At 42.8% G+C, this 16,288-nt stretch overlaps 1 protein-coding gene across 22 annotated transcripts in view; it reads left to right on the forward strand.

Moving 5' to 3' along the window:
- The window catches only part of TTLL9 (tubulin tyrosine ligase like 9), a 75,149-nt gene that overhangs the window by 1,489 nt on the left and 57,372 nt on the right, over window positions 1-16,288 (forward strand). For 5 of the 22 annotated variants that reach the window (XM_055105050.1, XM_055105045.1, XM_055105051.1 and 2 more), the window contains 3 exons: window positions 12,376-12,457; window positions 13,218-13,281; window positions 15,547-15,590. The exons of 3 other annotated variants lie outside the window; for them this stretch is intronic. In XM_055105050.1, the coding sequence (XP_054961025.1) occupies window positions 13,228-13,281; window positions 15,547-15,590 (98 nt within the window). In that variant the 5' untranslated portion in view covers window positions 12,376-12,457; window positions 13,218-13,227. Of the gene's footprint in view, window positions 1-7,888; window positions 8,231-12,375; window positions 12,458-13,217; window positions 13,282-15,546; window positions 15,591-16,288 lie in introns of those variants that run through there. 14 more of the 22 variants (XM_008967515.3, XM_055105053.1, XM_034947190.2 and 11 more) reach the window with 7 other exon arrangements.

Here is a 16,288-nt window from a genome sequence, read left to right on the forward strand (position 1 = left end):
TGAAATACAGTGATTGGAGAAAAATAAAACTGTTTCTTTCCTGTTTCTTCCTCCCTCAAGTTCATAGCATACATGGGGCTGCCCGTCTCAGCTCTCATAAAAGCCCAGAGTTCTCATAAATACCAAATTATTCAGTAAATACTTACTGAGCATCTAGTATATGATAGAGACTAGGGACACAGCAGTGGGTAGAGATTGTTCCTACCTTCATTAGCTAATGGTATAGACCAGCATTGTCCAAATGAAATATAATGCCAGCCACATGTGCAGCCACATTTAAAAAGTAAAAACAAGTTAATTGTTGATAATATTTTTATTTAACTCAATATATCCAAAATATCATTTCAACATATAGTCAGTATTTTAAAACTATAAATGAGATATTTTATATCCTTTTAAAATTGTATTAACTATTCAAAATCTGGTGTCTTTTACATTTACAGCACATCTCAATTCAGACAAGTCACATTCCAAATGCTTACTAGCCATATGCAGCTAGTAGCTACATATTAGACATCTCAGATCTAGGAGGGAAGGCAAACAAGATAGGCAAACAAATAAATTATTTACAAATGGTCCCAGTTTTCTATGAAGGAAACAAAGCAGACAGGGAGAACCTCTCTGAATAAGTGGCATTTGAGCTGAGAGGTGATATATAAGAAGGACCCAGCTGTTTAAAGAGTGGAAAGCCAGGCGCGGTGGCTCATGCCTGTAATCCCAACACATGGGGATGCTGAGGTGGGAGGATCAATTGAGCCCAGGAGTTTGAGACCAGCTTAAGCAATATACTAAAACCCCATCTCTAAAATAAATTTGGCTGGGTATGATGGCTCAGGTCTGTAATCCCAGAACTTTGGGAGGCCAAGGCAGGAGGACTGTGTGAGCCCAGGAGTTTGAGACCAGCCTGGGAAACATAGGGAGACCCTGCTTTTACAAAAAAAAAAAAAAATTAGCCGGGACCTGTAGTCCAAGCTACTCAGGAAGCTGAAGTGGGAGGATCAGTTGAGCCCAGGCGGAGGAGGATCACTTGAGCCCAGGTGGAGGAGGATCACTTGAGCCCAGGCGGTGGAGGCTGCAGTGAGCCATGAGCACACCACTGCACTCAAGCCTGGGTGACAGAGCGAGACCTTGTCTCAAAAAAATAAAAAATAACACACACGAAAAAGAAAAAGAGTGGAGAGAGTATTTCCAGCAGAAGGAACAGCATGGGCAAAAGCCCTATGATGGGAATAGCTTGGCCTCTGTAAAAAGCCAGTGGGACTGGAGTAGAGGGAGCTACAGGAGGTGTTAAGAGGATGGTTCAGGGCCGGAGCATGCAGGAGCACATATGGCCATGATTGGGAGTTAAAGTTTTCCTTCTCTTCTGTCGGATAAAAATCCAACAGGAAAATTTAACCTGGGAGGCCAGGTCATCTGATTTATTTAAGTCAAATACTTCGACCCCTCACTGACCCTTTCCTTTATGGGGGCCACTGCAGCAGCTCAGGTAAGAGGTGACAGTGCCCTGGGACAGAGTGGGACCCGAGAAGCTGGAAAGAAGGGGATGGACTCAGCATATATGAATATTTTCGCAGGGCAGCTGAAAGGACTTGCAGATTGATTGGATGTGGGGGGAAGGAAGGAATTTTAGGATGGCCCCCAGGCTTCCTGCCTTGAAAGTCACTATCTGTGTCACAGAAATGAAAGCAGGGGTGTTCACCAATTCAACACGTTTATTGGGCACTGAGCTATATGTAGGAAATTGTGCCAAAGATGTGCTGACTTAAGTTTCCCCAAATGCCCGACCCATGGATGCTGTAAAGAAATGCTGATGCTGGGCGTGGTGGCTCATGCCTGTAATCCCAGCACTTTGGGAGGCTGAAGCGGGAACATCGCTTGAGCCCAGGAGTTGGAGACCAGCCTGGGCAACATGGCGAAATTTCGTCTCTACAAACAAACAAACTAAAACAAAAAATTAGCCGGGTGTGGTGGCACGAACCTGTAGTCCCAGCTACTTGGAGGCCAAGGTGGGAGGATTGCTTGAGGTTGAGGCTGCAGTGACCTGTGATCACATCACTGTACTTCAGCTTGGATGACAGAGCGAGACCCTGTCACAAAAAAAGACGAAAGAAAGAAAGAAAGAAAGAAAGAAAGAAAGAAAGAAAGAAAGAAAGAAAGAAAGAAAGAAAAAGGAAGGAAGGAAGGAAGAAAGAAAGAAAGAAAGAAAGAAAACAAAACACTGATAAACGAGCCTGAAGACTAGCTCCTTACCATGGCCCTGGCCTTAGCAGCTCTGCGATCCTAGGCGGGTGAGCCAATGTCCCTTAATTTACCCATAGAGGGGCAATTGTAACAGTCCTTTGTGTTCCCACTGAGTGCTAAGGGGAAAGATACAAATTACATGTAGGAAAGAATTCTTTCAAGTTAAAAGCCCATATGTGTTATTAGACCTAACATATTTAATATCTATGTACTGTTCAGCCTTTGGAAGTATTAGTTATTACAAAGCCCAATCTGTCTTAAATCATGAAATGACCATTTTACAAAACCAATAATAGGAAGATGCTAAAATGTGGGTCTCACCCTGTCATTCCCTTGCTTAAAGCCCTTTAGTGGATTACTGTGGTAGACAAAATAATGGTCCCCCCAAAGGTGTTTACACTCTATTTCCTTGTAACTGTGAATGTTATATTACATGGCAAAGGGTAGAATTAAGGCTGCAGATGGAATTAAAGTTGCTAATTAGCTGATCTTTTTTTTTTTTTTTTTTTTTTTGAGACAAAGTCTCACTCTGTCGCCCAGGCTGGAGTGCAATGGTGCAATCTCGGCTCAGTGCAACCTCTGCTTCCCAGGTTCAAGCTATTCTCCTGCCTCAGCCTCAAGAGCAGCTGGGACTACAGGTGCCCACCCATGCCTGGCTAATTTTTGTATTTTTAGTAGAGAAGGGGTTTCACCGTGTTGGCCAGGCTGGTCCTGAACTCCTGACCTCAAGTGATCCACCCACCTTGGCCCCCCAAAATGCTGGGATTACAGGCGTGAGCCACTGCACCCAGCCAGCTGATCTTGAGATGGGGAGATTATGATGGATTATTCAGAGGGGCCCAACATAATCGCAAGTGTCATTATTAGTGAAAGAGGGAGGCAGGAGAGTAGGAATCAGAGGGGATGAGATGACGGAAGCAGAAGTCGGAGTGGTGTAACTGCTGGGTTTGCAGATCGAAGGGGGCCCACAGCCAAGGGATGCAAGTGGAAAAGGCAAGGAAACAGATTATCCTAGAGTTTACGAAAGAAACTCAACCCTGCCGACACCTTCATTTTAGCCCAGTGAGACCCATTTCACATCTCTGACCTCAAGAACTGTAAGATACTACATTTGTGTTGTTTTAAGTCACTTTGTTTGTTGTGATTACAAGCAGCAACAGGAAATTCATACACTCACCAACACCTTTAGGAAAATGTCCAACCTGCTTAGCATGGCACACAAGGAGGCCTTGTGGGATGTGGTTTCTGCCACTGACTTTGAGCAAGTTTTTAAACTTCTCTGGGCCTCAGTTTCATCATCTATGAAATAGGGAGGAAAAAAAACCCTCTGTAGGTCTGTAGTAACAATAAATGAGAGGACATGTTTCAAATACCTAGTAGAAAGACTGGAACACAGTACATTATTATTATTATTACCATTGGCATTACTATTATCATGGAACAGTTGACAGAGTAGGAACCCTTGTCTCTACTCCCTTCATTAGGGCTATGTTTCCACATCTGTGAAAAAGGAAACAAGACCAAACAGGTTTGGAAACCTCGTCTCTCCCCTCTACTCCACTCTTTCCTAGTTACTGATCCGTGTCATGCTTTGCTTTCTCTGACTTCCAACTTCGCCTAATGCTCTTCTTTCTGCCTGGAATGCTCTTCCCATCCTCCTTACCAAGCTAACTCTCATTTCCTCCTGGAAGTCTTTACTGACTCCTATTAGACTTGTTTAGATCCTACTATTATGCATTCAAAAAGAATGCTAAACTTCCTCTATCATATTATTGCTATGGCCTGTGTGTTTTTCATTGGGGAAAAAAATCTTAAATCCAGGTAAGGATATTTTGACCTATTTGCTTCCATTGTGTTGTTTAAATAAAACAAAAACATTCTAAATAAACTTGAAGTAGTTAAGTTCCCTTTTCTCTCCCCACTTCCTTCACTCTCTCCCCAACTAGTATCATAAATTTAGTGCATATGTTTTGACACGCAGGGATACTCACCACTATACTCACGAGGATTGGCTATGGTGCATATCTTTTGAGTCTGTGTTTTTAAACTCTTACTACCTATACATACAAAATAATATGAAATATACTTTTATATGTGTTTATAATTAACACAAATTGTAACCTTTAAAAAACATTTCTCATTCTACAACTTTCTTTTATTCACTCAACAATAGGTTTTGGGGATATGTACATACTGATATAAATCTGGATCATTCTTATCACTGTATGGTATTTTATTATTAGAATATCTTGGCTGGGTGTGGTGGCTCACACCTGTAATCCCAGCACTTTGGGAGGCTGAGGCCAGTGGATTGCCTGAGGTCAGGAGTTCGAAACCAGCCTGGCCAACATGGCGAAACCGTCTCTACTAGAAATACAAAAATTAGCTGGGCATGGTGGTGGGTCCCTGTAATCCTAGCTACTCGGGAGGCTGAGGCAGGAGAATCACTTGAACCCAGGAATGTGGAGGTTGCAGTGAGCCAAGATCGTACCATTGCACTCCAGCCTGGGTGACAAGAGCAAAACTCCGTCTCAAAAAGAAAGAAAGAAAAAAGGAATATATCCCATTTTATTCATCTATCACCCTACTAGTGGATATTTAGATTGTTTCTAGTATTTTCTGCTGTTATCAAGAACATTGCAAACAACATCCTTATACATATGACCTATGTAGTGGTGTAAAAATTTCTTTAGGAAGGTTGTCACCTTGCACATTAACTACAAGATGAAAGGTATTCCATGGAGATGTGGGCCTATAAGATATCGTCTAGTAGTGGAATATCTGGGTTGTAAGGTGTGTGCATTTTCAACTTTATGAGATATTGCCAAATTGCCTCCCAAGGTGTGAATAGCATGTAAAGGCTCCCGTTTCCCCACGTCCTCACTAACATCTGACCTCATGAAAAACATTGACATATTTTTTGTATAGTTGATGTATTTCAAATCATACGATTATTTTTATTTACATTCCTCACTAACATCTGACCTCATGAAAAACATTGACATATTTTATTTTTGTATAGTTGATGTATTTCAAATCATACGATTATTTTTATTTACATTTCTCAATTGGCTTACTGGCCATTTGAGTTTCTTCTGCTGAAAATTCCCTATTTATATCCTTTGCCCATTTTTCTTTTCTTTTGTAGGGGTGAGGGTGGGGTTATCTTTTCCTTAATGGTCTGAAGGAGTTCCTTGAGCACCAATCCTTTGTTATATATGTTGTAAGTGTTTCCTCCCAGTCTGTAGCTTACCTTTTAACCAGATTTACCATGTCTTTTGTGCAATGGCATGATCTCGGCTCACTGCAACCTCCGCCTCCTGGGTTCAAGTGATTCTCCTGCCTCAGCCTCCCGAGTAGCTGGGATTACAGGCATGTGCCACCACACCCAGCTAATTTTTGTATTCTTAGTAGAGACGGGGTTTCACCATAGTGGCCAGGTCTCAATCTGTTGACCTCGTGATCTGTCTTGCCTTGGCCTCCCGAAGTGCTGAGATTACAGGCGTGAGCCACCGCGCCCGGCCTGGCAGTTTAAATTTTGAGGTAGTCAAATTTAAACTGATCATCTTTTTCCTTTATGAATAGTGCTTTATTATTATTGTTTATCTAAGAAGTCCTTTCCCACCCCAAGATAATAAATATAACATGTATATGTCTTAAATATTTGTTATATTTATTTAATCCATTTAATTAGGCATCTATTTTTCAACCCTATGGAAAGTAAATTCTCAGTGCCATTTACCGAGTCCTCTATTTTTTCCCCAGTGATTTATAATGCCACCTCTATTATACATCAAGTATACACACACACTCTCTCTCCTGTGTCTGTTTTGAAGCTCTACTCCTCATTGGCTTGGTAGGCAGAGAAGTGTCTCCTTGCCCCAACATATACACATTGTTCTTTTGATTTTGACAAGATTTCTCAAAAATCCTGATTGGATTGGGGAAAATACACATCTTTCTGATATTGAGCCTTCCCATCCATGAACATGGTATATCATTGCATTTATTTGATGTCCTTTAATAATATTTTATAATTTTCTCTATGAGAATATAAACTCCATTAGGGAAAATGCTTTGTCAGTTTTCCTTTCTGCTATATTTTTAGAGTCAAGAACAGAGCAGGACACAGAGTAGAAGCATAAGAATTTGTGGTTTAATGTCTTTCATATCCTTTATTAGATCTGTTTCTACATATCTTATATTTCTGTTGCTATATATTTTTATTGTAGTTTCCAATCAGCTATGGTTGGTATATAGAAATTCAATACACAGTGAGTCATTTTTGGATTGATTTTTTTTTTTTAAAAAACCCTTTTATTTGTTCTAATACTCTGTAGATTATCTTGGATTTTTAAATGCAGACAGTTCTGATGGACATCTATTTCAGAAGGGAAGAATGGATATTCTGTAGGCAACTAGCAGCATCTTCCACACTACTACTGTATGAAGCTAGAAGAGGCAGGTACTCTAGTCCTGGCAGCTAAAGCTGTTTGTGGACTTTAAATCTGAAGCAAATAGTACAACAAAGCAGGTGTCTGTTGAGTATTCATTTGGCCAATTCCAGTACTAGTAGTGGTATCTATTGAGCAGAGGTGCTAGTACCAGCAACAGCATCCAGTACTATTTGCAGCAGTCTTGCCAGTAGTGGTGTGGGATGTCCAGTAATAATCAGAAATGGCACCCCAATCAAAGTTTCTGCAAACTCTGATTTTGACCATAATTTTGATCAGATAGACTCCCTGAATTCCTTCCCCATTTTTAAATTCTGATTTCCAACAACTCTGTGACTCATTCAATATCCTACCAATGAATTCCATTTCTATTTCAGTTAATCAAAGATAGTTTTTTGTAACCAAGGACTCTGAACAATTAAACTCTCATGCCATCTGCAAATGATAACTTTGTCTCTTTCTTATATATATCTTATATATATTATCTATAGATCTAATAAGATCTATGCATTCAAATAATGAAATGCGTAGATCTTAAGTTTTCAGTTTAGTCAATTTTGACAAATGCATATACTCATGTAACCCACATCTTTATTAAGAGATGGAAATCCCCATCACTCCAGAAAGTTCCTTCATGTCCTTCCCAGTCAACCCCTCAGTACTTTTAAAACTTCAATGAGCTGGCCGGGTGCAGTGGCTCACGCCTGTAATCCCAGCACTTTTGGAGGTCGAGGCAGGTGGATCATGAGGTCAGGAGTTCGAGACCAGCCTGGCCAACATGGTGAAACCCTGTCTTTACTAAAAATACAAAAATTACTCAGGCATGGTGGCATGCACTTGTAATCCCAGCTACTCGGGAGGCTGAAGCAGGAGGATCACTTGAGCCCAGGAGGCAGAGGCTGCAGTGAGCCGAGATTGCGCCAATGCACTCCAACCTGGGCGACACAGCGAGACTCCGTCTCAAACAAACAAACAAAAAAACTACAATGAGCGATCACTGTAATCACTAAAAGGAAAAAGATGGACAACATCTAATGTTGGTGAGGCTATAGACCTTAAGATTAGAAAGCGGCTGGGATAGCAGAGGCGACTGGCCGCGTTACCGACTGACCAACTGACCAGGTGACTTAGTAACTTCGTTAAGTAAGGAAACTCAGTACCATTACATTTACCGAAAGCTGACAGCCTTTCAGATGCAGCGCTCCCAGTTTAAGGAAAGTGCAGTTGGAGGCGGCGTGGGGCAGAGGGAGCCAGCCTCTGAACGAACTGCCCCAGGGTCGCGCAGAGGCGAGGCTGGGAAAGAAAGGTTGAGGAAGTCGGGGGACCTAGGCTGCCAGGACGCCCAAGAGCCTCCAGAGGTTCTGGTGGACCAGAGTCTGCGCACTCCGCCGAGAGCATGCCCTTGGCTCATCCAATCAGAGCGGCGGATCCAGGCGCCTGTCTGTCGCCTTGGCAACGGGACGCATAAGCACGCGAGCCGCGCGGTGGCGGTTTGGATCTGGCCCCTGGCGAATCGCGTTATGTCGCGACCGAAGGTAGGAGTCGACCTGACCCAGATGCTTTTATCGTCCCTAGAAAAAGGGAGGAAAGCAGCAGCGGGATTCAAAATCGGTTGGGGATGGGTGTTCCTCGCGGAATGGGTAGGGGTAGGGCGGGGGGGCGGGGTGGGTTGTTCTCGCGGAGGAATTCCGAAAACAGGAAGAAAAAAAGCCGAGGAACTCAGAGGAAAGACTACAAGTCCCGGCATGCACCGCGCCGCCCAAGCTGCTGCGCACGTCCCGCGAGCCCGGCCAGCTGGCGGGAAGTTTACACAACAGTGGGACTCTAAGCTCCGTGACCCCAGGAGAAGTTGAACCTCAGAATTTCAGATTTCCTGACTTGGCGAAACCCGCCTGCCCGTCCATCCGTCCATCCGTCCATCCATCCATCCATCCATCCATCCATCCATCCATCCGTTTATTCATCCATTCAAAACAACGCTAATTAGTGTCTTTTCCAAGCCAAGCTCAGTGCCGACCAAGGGACACAGGTGAATCAGACAAACCTCTGCCCTCCAAGAGGGCACAGACCAACTCTCCCATTTTAAGAATGGGAAAAATGAAAGTCCAAGAGGGAAAATGAATTACAGTAAAATTCAGCTCTCCCCACCCCAACCGACTTTTTTTTTTTTTTTTTGAGACGGAGTCTCACTGTGTCGTCAGGTTGGAGTGCAGTGGCGCTATCTCAGCTCACTGCAGCCTCTGCCTCCCGGGTTCAAGCGATTCTCCTGCCTCAGCCTCCTGAGTAGCTGGGACTACAGGCGCTCGCCACCACGCCCAGCTAATTTTTGTATTTTTAGTAGAGACAGGGTTTCACCATGTTGGCCAGGTCTCGATCTCTTGACCTCGTGATCTGCCCGCCTCGGCCTCCCAAAGTGCTAGGATTACAGGCGTGAGCCACGGCGCCCAGCCTCCATCTTCTTAATCCCAGCTCTCATTCATGAATGGCACCTTCATTTCTCTTCTTTCTTTCCTTTTTTTTTTTCTTTTTTTTTGAGACAAGGTCTTACTTGGTTGCTCAGGAGGGAGTGCAGTGGTGTTATCTTGGCTCAGTCGACTTCCTGGGCTCAAGCGATTTTCCTCCCTCTGCTTCCCAAGTAGCTGGGATTACCTGTGTGTGCCACCATGCTCAGCTAATTCTTTTTTAGTTTGTGTAGAGACAGAATAGTCTCTATGTTATGTTGCTATGTTGCCCAGCCTTGTCTGGAACTCTTGGCCTCAAACCCATCTCCCGCCTTGGCCTCTCAAAGTGCTGGGATTACAGGCATGAACCACTGCACCTGGTCAACCTCTTATTTCTTTTAATTCCGTCTCACAACAAAAAATGAGTTTATCTGCTTTCAGAGTGCCTTGAACTTTGCCTTTTTACTACAATTCATTATTCATGTGACTATTTGTTTAACATCTGTCTTCCCTGCTGCTCTGGGATCTAATCTGACTTGTTCTTCCCTGTATTCCTGGTCCTCAGCAGAGCTGACTACAGTTGATACATGTTGAATGACTATTGAACTACCTGTCTAGATGCTCAGCTAAAAAACTGGGACTGCTGACTCCTCCATCTTCCTCACATCCCACATCCAATAAAAGCCTCCTTCCTTTAACTTTCTAAATATGTCTTGAATTTATTTTTTCCTCTACCTCAACTACCACTATGCTAATCATGACCAAACTCTCAAATTTTAAAAATTAATACTCTTTAAATACACAGATTGGGACACATATAACTTTTTTTTTTTTTTTTTTTTTGGAGACAGTGTCTCATTCTGTTGCCCAGGCTGGAGTGCAGTGGCATGAACACGGCTCACTGAAGCTTCAACCTCTTGGGCTCTAGTGATCCTCCTGCCTCAGCTTCCTGCATATCACTTTATAAAAGTGTTAGAAAAAAAGAAAACAAACATCTACTGAAATAGTCCCTTCCCTTGAACCCGACTGATTACTTTGAAAGGAAGGACGAACTGCAGGTTGCTGAAGAATGCACAAGCTCTTAGCAGTCTACACTGTGAATATAGTATAGACATGGGTGTAGCAGACCATGTTGGATGAAGGAAAAAAATAGTGGACTACTTCTTTGTGATGCTATGAATTTTGTTTTTGTTGTTGGAAAGGGAAAGAAAGGTCTCCTGTATATTGACTTAGGACTTTGTGGTTTCTTTCAAATGACCCAGGGGAAATAGGAGTATGAACTTATTTGAGCAGGAACGTTCATGTCAGCCTTAAGAGAACATGCCAGGATATACTTTGTGTACCCTCACGAAAATATGCCTAGAGAAGGCCAGAGGTCAGAATACCGCGTGTTCCAACCTTTGACCCCATCTCCTCAAGGTTATGGTTGCCAAGACCTCAGCTCTGAGTTGTGCTGGGAACTCTCCAGAGGGCTAAGGGGAAATGAGGAATTGGATCAGGCAGGAATGAAGCTGGGATTAGTGGAACCAGCTAAGCAATGAAGCTGATCTCTGGTTAGATAATCAAAGTCTTGGGTAAGCTGGTGTGGCAAACTGGTTTCAGCATGGCTGTCTCCACCTGGTAGGTATTACCAGGGAGCTCAGAGCAGGACTCCAGGAATAGAGACAGGAATGAAGGCAGGTGGCAATGTCATGAGCCTATGCTCTTTTTGACTCAACACCAACTGGTGCCATTCGTGCCACCTTCTATGAATGGCACCAATGAGAAATAAAATTAAAGTTCTCTGTTTGTAGCCCATACAAGCAACTAAGCCACTTTTGAATCATTTTCTCAATAAGATAATTAAAAAAAAAAACTCTTGTAGCCTTGTCATTTCTAAATGCATTATTTTAGTGGTTTGGGGAAAGTATTTATATCCCTGGGCTGTTTTTTGGGTCAAGATAGTAATAGGACTTCTATCTCAGGCAATATGACAGATGAGATTTCTTGAAAAGCTTATTAACACAACACACTTAAAACTGCTGGGCAAAATGTAACAAACATCCTTTGAACTGTATAGCTGACCTGTTTATGTGGAGGGGTAAGGATTGGTAGAAGAAAAATCCCCAAGGAACCCCCACCCTAACACACACACACAAAGAAGGAAAATAAAAAACCAGAATTGTCACTAACTGATTCTTCATTCGTCATTTCCCTTGGGGAAGACATTGATTGTCTCACAAACAGGAGTTGGAGAGTGTCATGGGGCCCACTGGGCAAGGAGTTGGAACTGAGACCTCACCATAAAGCTGGACCCTTCAGAGACCCCCACCCTTAGTAAAGGTGTAATTAGAACCAATTTACCCTTCAGCAGTGGGAGACAGCTAGGAAGCTAGTCAGCTTCAGTGCAGGGAAAAAACCTTTCTCCTGAGAATTCTTTCTTTTTTTTTTTTTTTTGAGACAGAGTCTTGCCATCACCCAGGCTAGAGTGCAATGGCACAATCTCAGCTTACTGCAAGCTCCACCTCCTGGGTTCAAGCGATTCTTTTGCCTCAGCCTCCCAAGTAGCTGGGATTACAGTTTCTCGCCACCATGCCTGGCTAATTTTTGTATTTTTAGTAGAGACAGGATTTCACCATGTTGACCAGGCTGGCCTTGAACTCCTGACCTCATGATCCACCTGCCTCAGTCTCCCAAAGTGCTGGGATTACAGGCCTGAGCCACTGTGCCCAGCAAGAATTCTTAATCTTAGATGAGTCCTCAGGCTAATCTGAGAAATGCTTAATAAAATGTTACCATAAAGTTTACTGTTCTTGGGAGCCCAGGCAGATGTAAATGTTAAACATCTCTGAGTCAAACATTTTTGACTCCTATAATGGTCAAATTACATAATAATTACATAATAAAAGATGTTTTAAATGAATTATATAATTGCATAATTACATAAGAAAAGATGTTTTAAATAAGTTAAAAAAAAAAGCCTGTTCATGATAAACCCTCAGAAAACCAGGGAATAGTAGGAAATTTACTCAATATAGTACAGGAAACTATAGGAACCTACAGCCAATATCATTCTTAAAAGCTGAAATAGAGAATGCATTCCTCTTGTGATCAGGAGCAAGATAAGGATGTCAGCTCTTACCACTTTTAGTCAACTTTGTACAAACCAGAGTTTTCACCAGTGCAATAAAGCAAGAAAAAGAAATAAAAAGCATAAATATTGAAAAGAAAGAAGTAAGTAAGTCTGCCTTTATTCACAGATGACATCATTGTATCCAGAGAAAACTCAAAGGATTTACAAACTACCAGAACTAATCATTCAGCAAGGGCATCAAATACAAGGTCAATGTACAAAATCAGTTATACTTCTATATATGTATCAGTTTCCAATGTCTGCTTTAACAAATTGTCACCAATTCAATGGCTTTTTAAAACACTAACTTATTACCTTATAGTTATTATTTATTTATTTATTTTTTGAGATGGAGTCTCACTCTGTCACCCAGGCTGGAGTGCAGTGGCGCAATCTCAGCTCACTGCAACCTCCGCCTCCTGGGTTCAAGTGATTCTCCTGCCTCAGCCTCCTGATTAGCTGGGATTATAGGTGTGTGCCACCATGCCCAGCTAATTTTTGTAATTTTTAGTAGAGATGGGGTTTCACCATGTTGGCCAGGCTGGTCTTGAACTCCTGACCTCAAATGATCTGCCTGCTTCGGCCTCCCAAAGTGCTGGGATTACAGGTGTGAGCCACCGAACCTGGTCCCTATCTTACAGTTCATGAGATCAGAAGTCTGAAAGGGGTCTCGCTGGGCTAAAATCAAGGTGTTAGCAGGGCTGCTTTCATATCTGGAGGCTCTAGGAGAGAAACCCCTTTTCTAGTTTCTGGAGACTGTCTCATGGTCCCCTTTCATGTTCAACGGCAGTTCTTCTCACATTGCGTGACTCTGACACTCTGACATTGACTCTGCCTTCTTCCACATTTAAGGATCCTTATGATTACATTGGGCCTGCCCAAAAAATACAAAATAATCTTTCTATTTTAAGGTTCTTTGATTAGCATCCTTAATTCCATCTGCAATTTTAAATCCCCCTTGCGTTCTAGGGATCAGGACATGGACATCTTTGGAGGTGGCCTTTTTCTGCTTATTACAATTTACTATCATCAGGTAGAAAACGAAATTTAAAAATACTGTATCCAATAGCATCATAAAATCAAATACCTATGAATGAATTTAATTAAAAATGTACAAGGCTGCTATACTGAAAACTAGAAAATAGAAAAAATTTTTTAAAAGATTTAAATTAATGGAGAGACCATATTATTCATGGATTGGAAAGCTCCGTACTTTATAATGTCACTTCCTGAAAATATCTGTAGATTCAATGCAATCCCAGTCAAAATCTCAACATGTTTTTTCGTAGAAATTGGCAAGCCAATTCTGAAATTTATGTTGAAGTGCAAAGGACCCCTAATTGCAAAGACAATCTTGAAATCAGAATTTACTCTACCTGACTTCAAGATTTACCAGAAAGCTACAGCAGTAATTAAGCCAATATGATAGTGACATAAGGATAGACAAGTAAATGGAACAAAACACAGTATCGAGATAGATCCACATACGCATGGTCAATTGAATTGTGACAGACGTGCCAATGCAATTCAATGAGGAGAGGAAAATTTTTTTAACCAAAGGCTCTGGAGCAACTGGATAAACATATGGAAAATGGAATTGAAAGCATGAGAGAGGATTAAAGATAAAATACAAAAAGACAAGGACAGCTTGACTAGTGTTGGGGGAGTTGGAAGGGCTTGAATGGAAGAATGAAACAAGATTTCACTGTGTTTCAGTGGGGCTTGCTTCTGCCAGTTTTGTAAAGCAGTTTCCTCCACTCCTCTCCGCCGCTCTTTGAGGGGTAGGCTGGTGTGCTAAGCAGAATTCTCAGATGGGCCCCAAGATTCCCACCCCCTAGAGTACATGCCTTGTACAATTCTCTCTCCTTGAGCATGGAGGAGTCTGTGAATTTGATGGTGTGGTTACTATGGTGGTTACCTTCCATTACTTAAGACTCCATCATAGGTGACTTGGAGAGGGGAGGATTGGAAGTCAGAGGGACGTGCTCCATGTGGCCTGGAGGAAAACAAATTTGCATGTTGTGAAGTGCCTGTGGGGGCCACACTGCAGGGAGCTGCAGGCAGCCTCTAGGAGCTGAGAGCAGTTCCCAGCAGACAGCTAGCAAGTAAACAGGGACCTCCGTCCTACAACCCTAGGCAACTGAATTCTGCCTACAACCTGAATGAGCTTGGAAGGGGACCCCACACGCCAGATGAGAGCCATAACCCCAGCCATCACCTTGACTGTGGCCTTGTGAGAGCTGAGCCGATGATGCAGCTAAGTCATGCCCACGCTCCTGGCTCATGGAAACTGAGATAATGGATTCCCATCATTTTAAGCCACTGATTTTGTGGTAATTTGTTACCCAGCAATAGAAAATGAATGTAGATGGCAGGTCTGTCCCAGCTGCAAATGTCATCCTGCACAGGACCAATTTCGATTTATCTCTTCATATGTGCCTTAGGAATTGGTCTTCCCAGGACAGAGGGCCAAGCTGTTTTGGACATGGTTGAAGTGAAAAAATACCCACCACCCATTGAGGATTTGAAAGGTCCAATTGGGGTGAAAGGAATGAACATTGCTCTGAGTCTTTGACCTAGCCCCTTCTGGGATCCTCAATTTAATCAAACATTCCAAGTTAAGAGTAAAAAGTCCAGATCTGCTGGGTATGGTGGCTCACACCTGTAATTCCAGCACTTTGGGAGGCTGAGGTGGGTGGATCACCTGAGGTCAGGAGTTCCAGACAAGCCTGGCCAACATGGCGAAACCCCATCTCTATTAAAAATACAAAATTGGCTGGGTGTGGTGGTGGGTGCCTGTAATTCCAGCTACTAGGGAGGCTGAGGCAGGAGAATCACTTGAACCCGGGAGGTGGAAGTTGCAGAGAGCTGAGATTACACCACTGCACTCCAGCCTGGGTGACAGAGCGAGACTCCATCTCAACAACAACAACAACAACAAAAGCTCAGATTCTTCTCACAGAGTGTATTGAACTGAGCTTTCAAAACTGGGGTTCAGGGCTGACCTTTGGAGTACTGAAAACCAGGCATTTGCTATACTGATCATACCTGTGGAGCAAACCTGCAGTAAGGTGGTACCTTGGATACTTGGGAGTTCATTCACAGCAGATAAATTCTGGTCCATTTGCTGGGGACATGGTGGCCAGTGGGAACTTGATCAGGCTGGACCTTCGTGTCTCAGAACCTAGGCATTGTTGAGTCTGACGGTTTGGGCATTTTAATATCTGCAGTAAGTTAACCTGGGAAAACAGGGCAGATATACAAAACCAGTTACATCCTTTTCCTTTCCTCATTGCAGAACCAAAATTACAAGGGCCATGGATTGTCAAAGGGAAAAGAGCGGTGAGTGGTCCCATCCAATCCAACAATCACAGCGCAACCAACTTCTCTCCGTCCCTCCCCTTTTCAATCCCTCTCTCCCTTTTCTACTTCAACAATTATAATGAAAATGATAGTAGAAGGAGTAATGCTAAACCATTATTGAGCACTTACCATGTGCCAGGCTCTGGGCCTGTCACTTTACCTGTATTAGCTCATTGAATCCTGACCACAACCATTTGAAGTAGATACTACTATTGTGTCCATTTTACAGATGGAGAAACGGAAGCTCAAAAAGGCTAAGTGACTTGCTCAAGATCACATGATCAGTTAGGGGCAGAGCTTGTTGGACTCCAGGGCCCACTGTCTAACTTTGGTCTCTCCTGCCTCCTTCAACAACCCTGTGATGACTTGATGACTTGCATGTCAGCTATGCTCTGATCTTCTGCTTCACTCTGCATGGACAACCTGCATGCCAAACCCAGCACCCCTTTGGATCTCCTAAAGAGAATCCACTTGCACAAAGGAGGAGTGAGCAACGTAGACTTTACTGAAGATTTTTGTGGGGAGTTAGAGGAGGTAGTTTACATAGCAAATGTTTTAGATAGTTTATTCTCTGGTTCATTAGATATCTCCTCTCCTCTCCTCTCCTCTTCTCTTCTCTTCTCTTCTCTTCTCTTCTCTTCTCTTCTCTTCTCTTCTTTTTTGAATTTCGCTCTTGT

This window comes from Pan paniscus, chromosome 21 (genome assembly GCF_029289425.2).
Source record: "Pan paniscus chromosome 21, NHGRI_mPanPan1-v2.0_pri, whole genome shotgun sequence".
NCBI classification, from domain to species: Eukaryota; Metazoa; Chordata; class Mammalia; order Primates; family Hominidae; genus Pan; species Pan paniscus.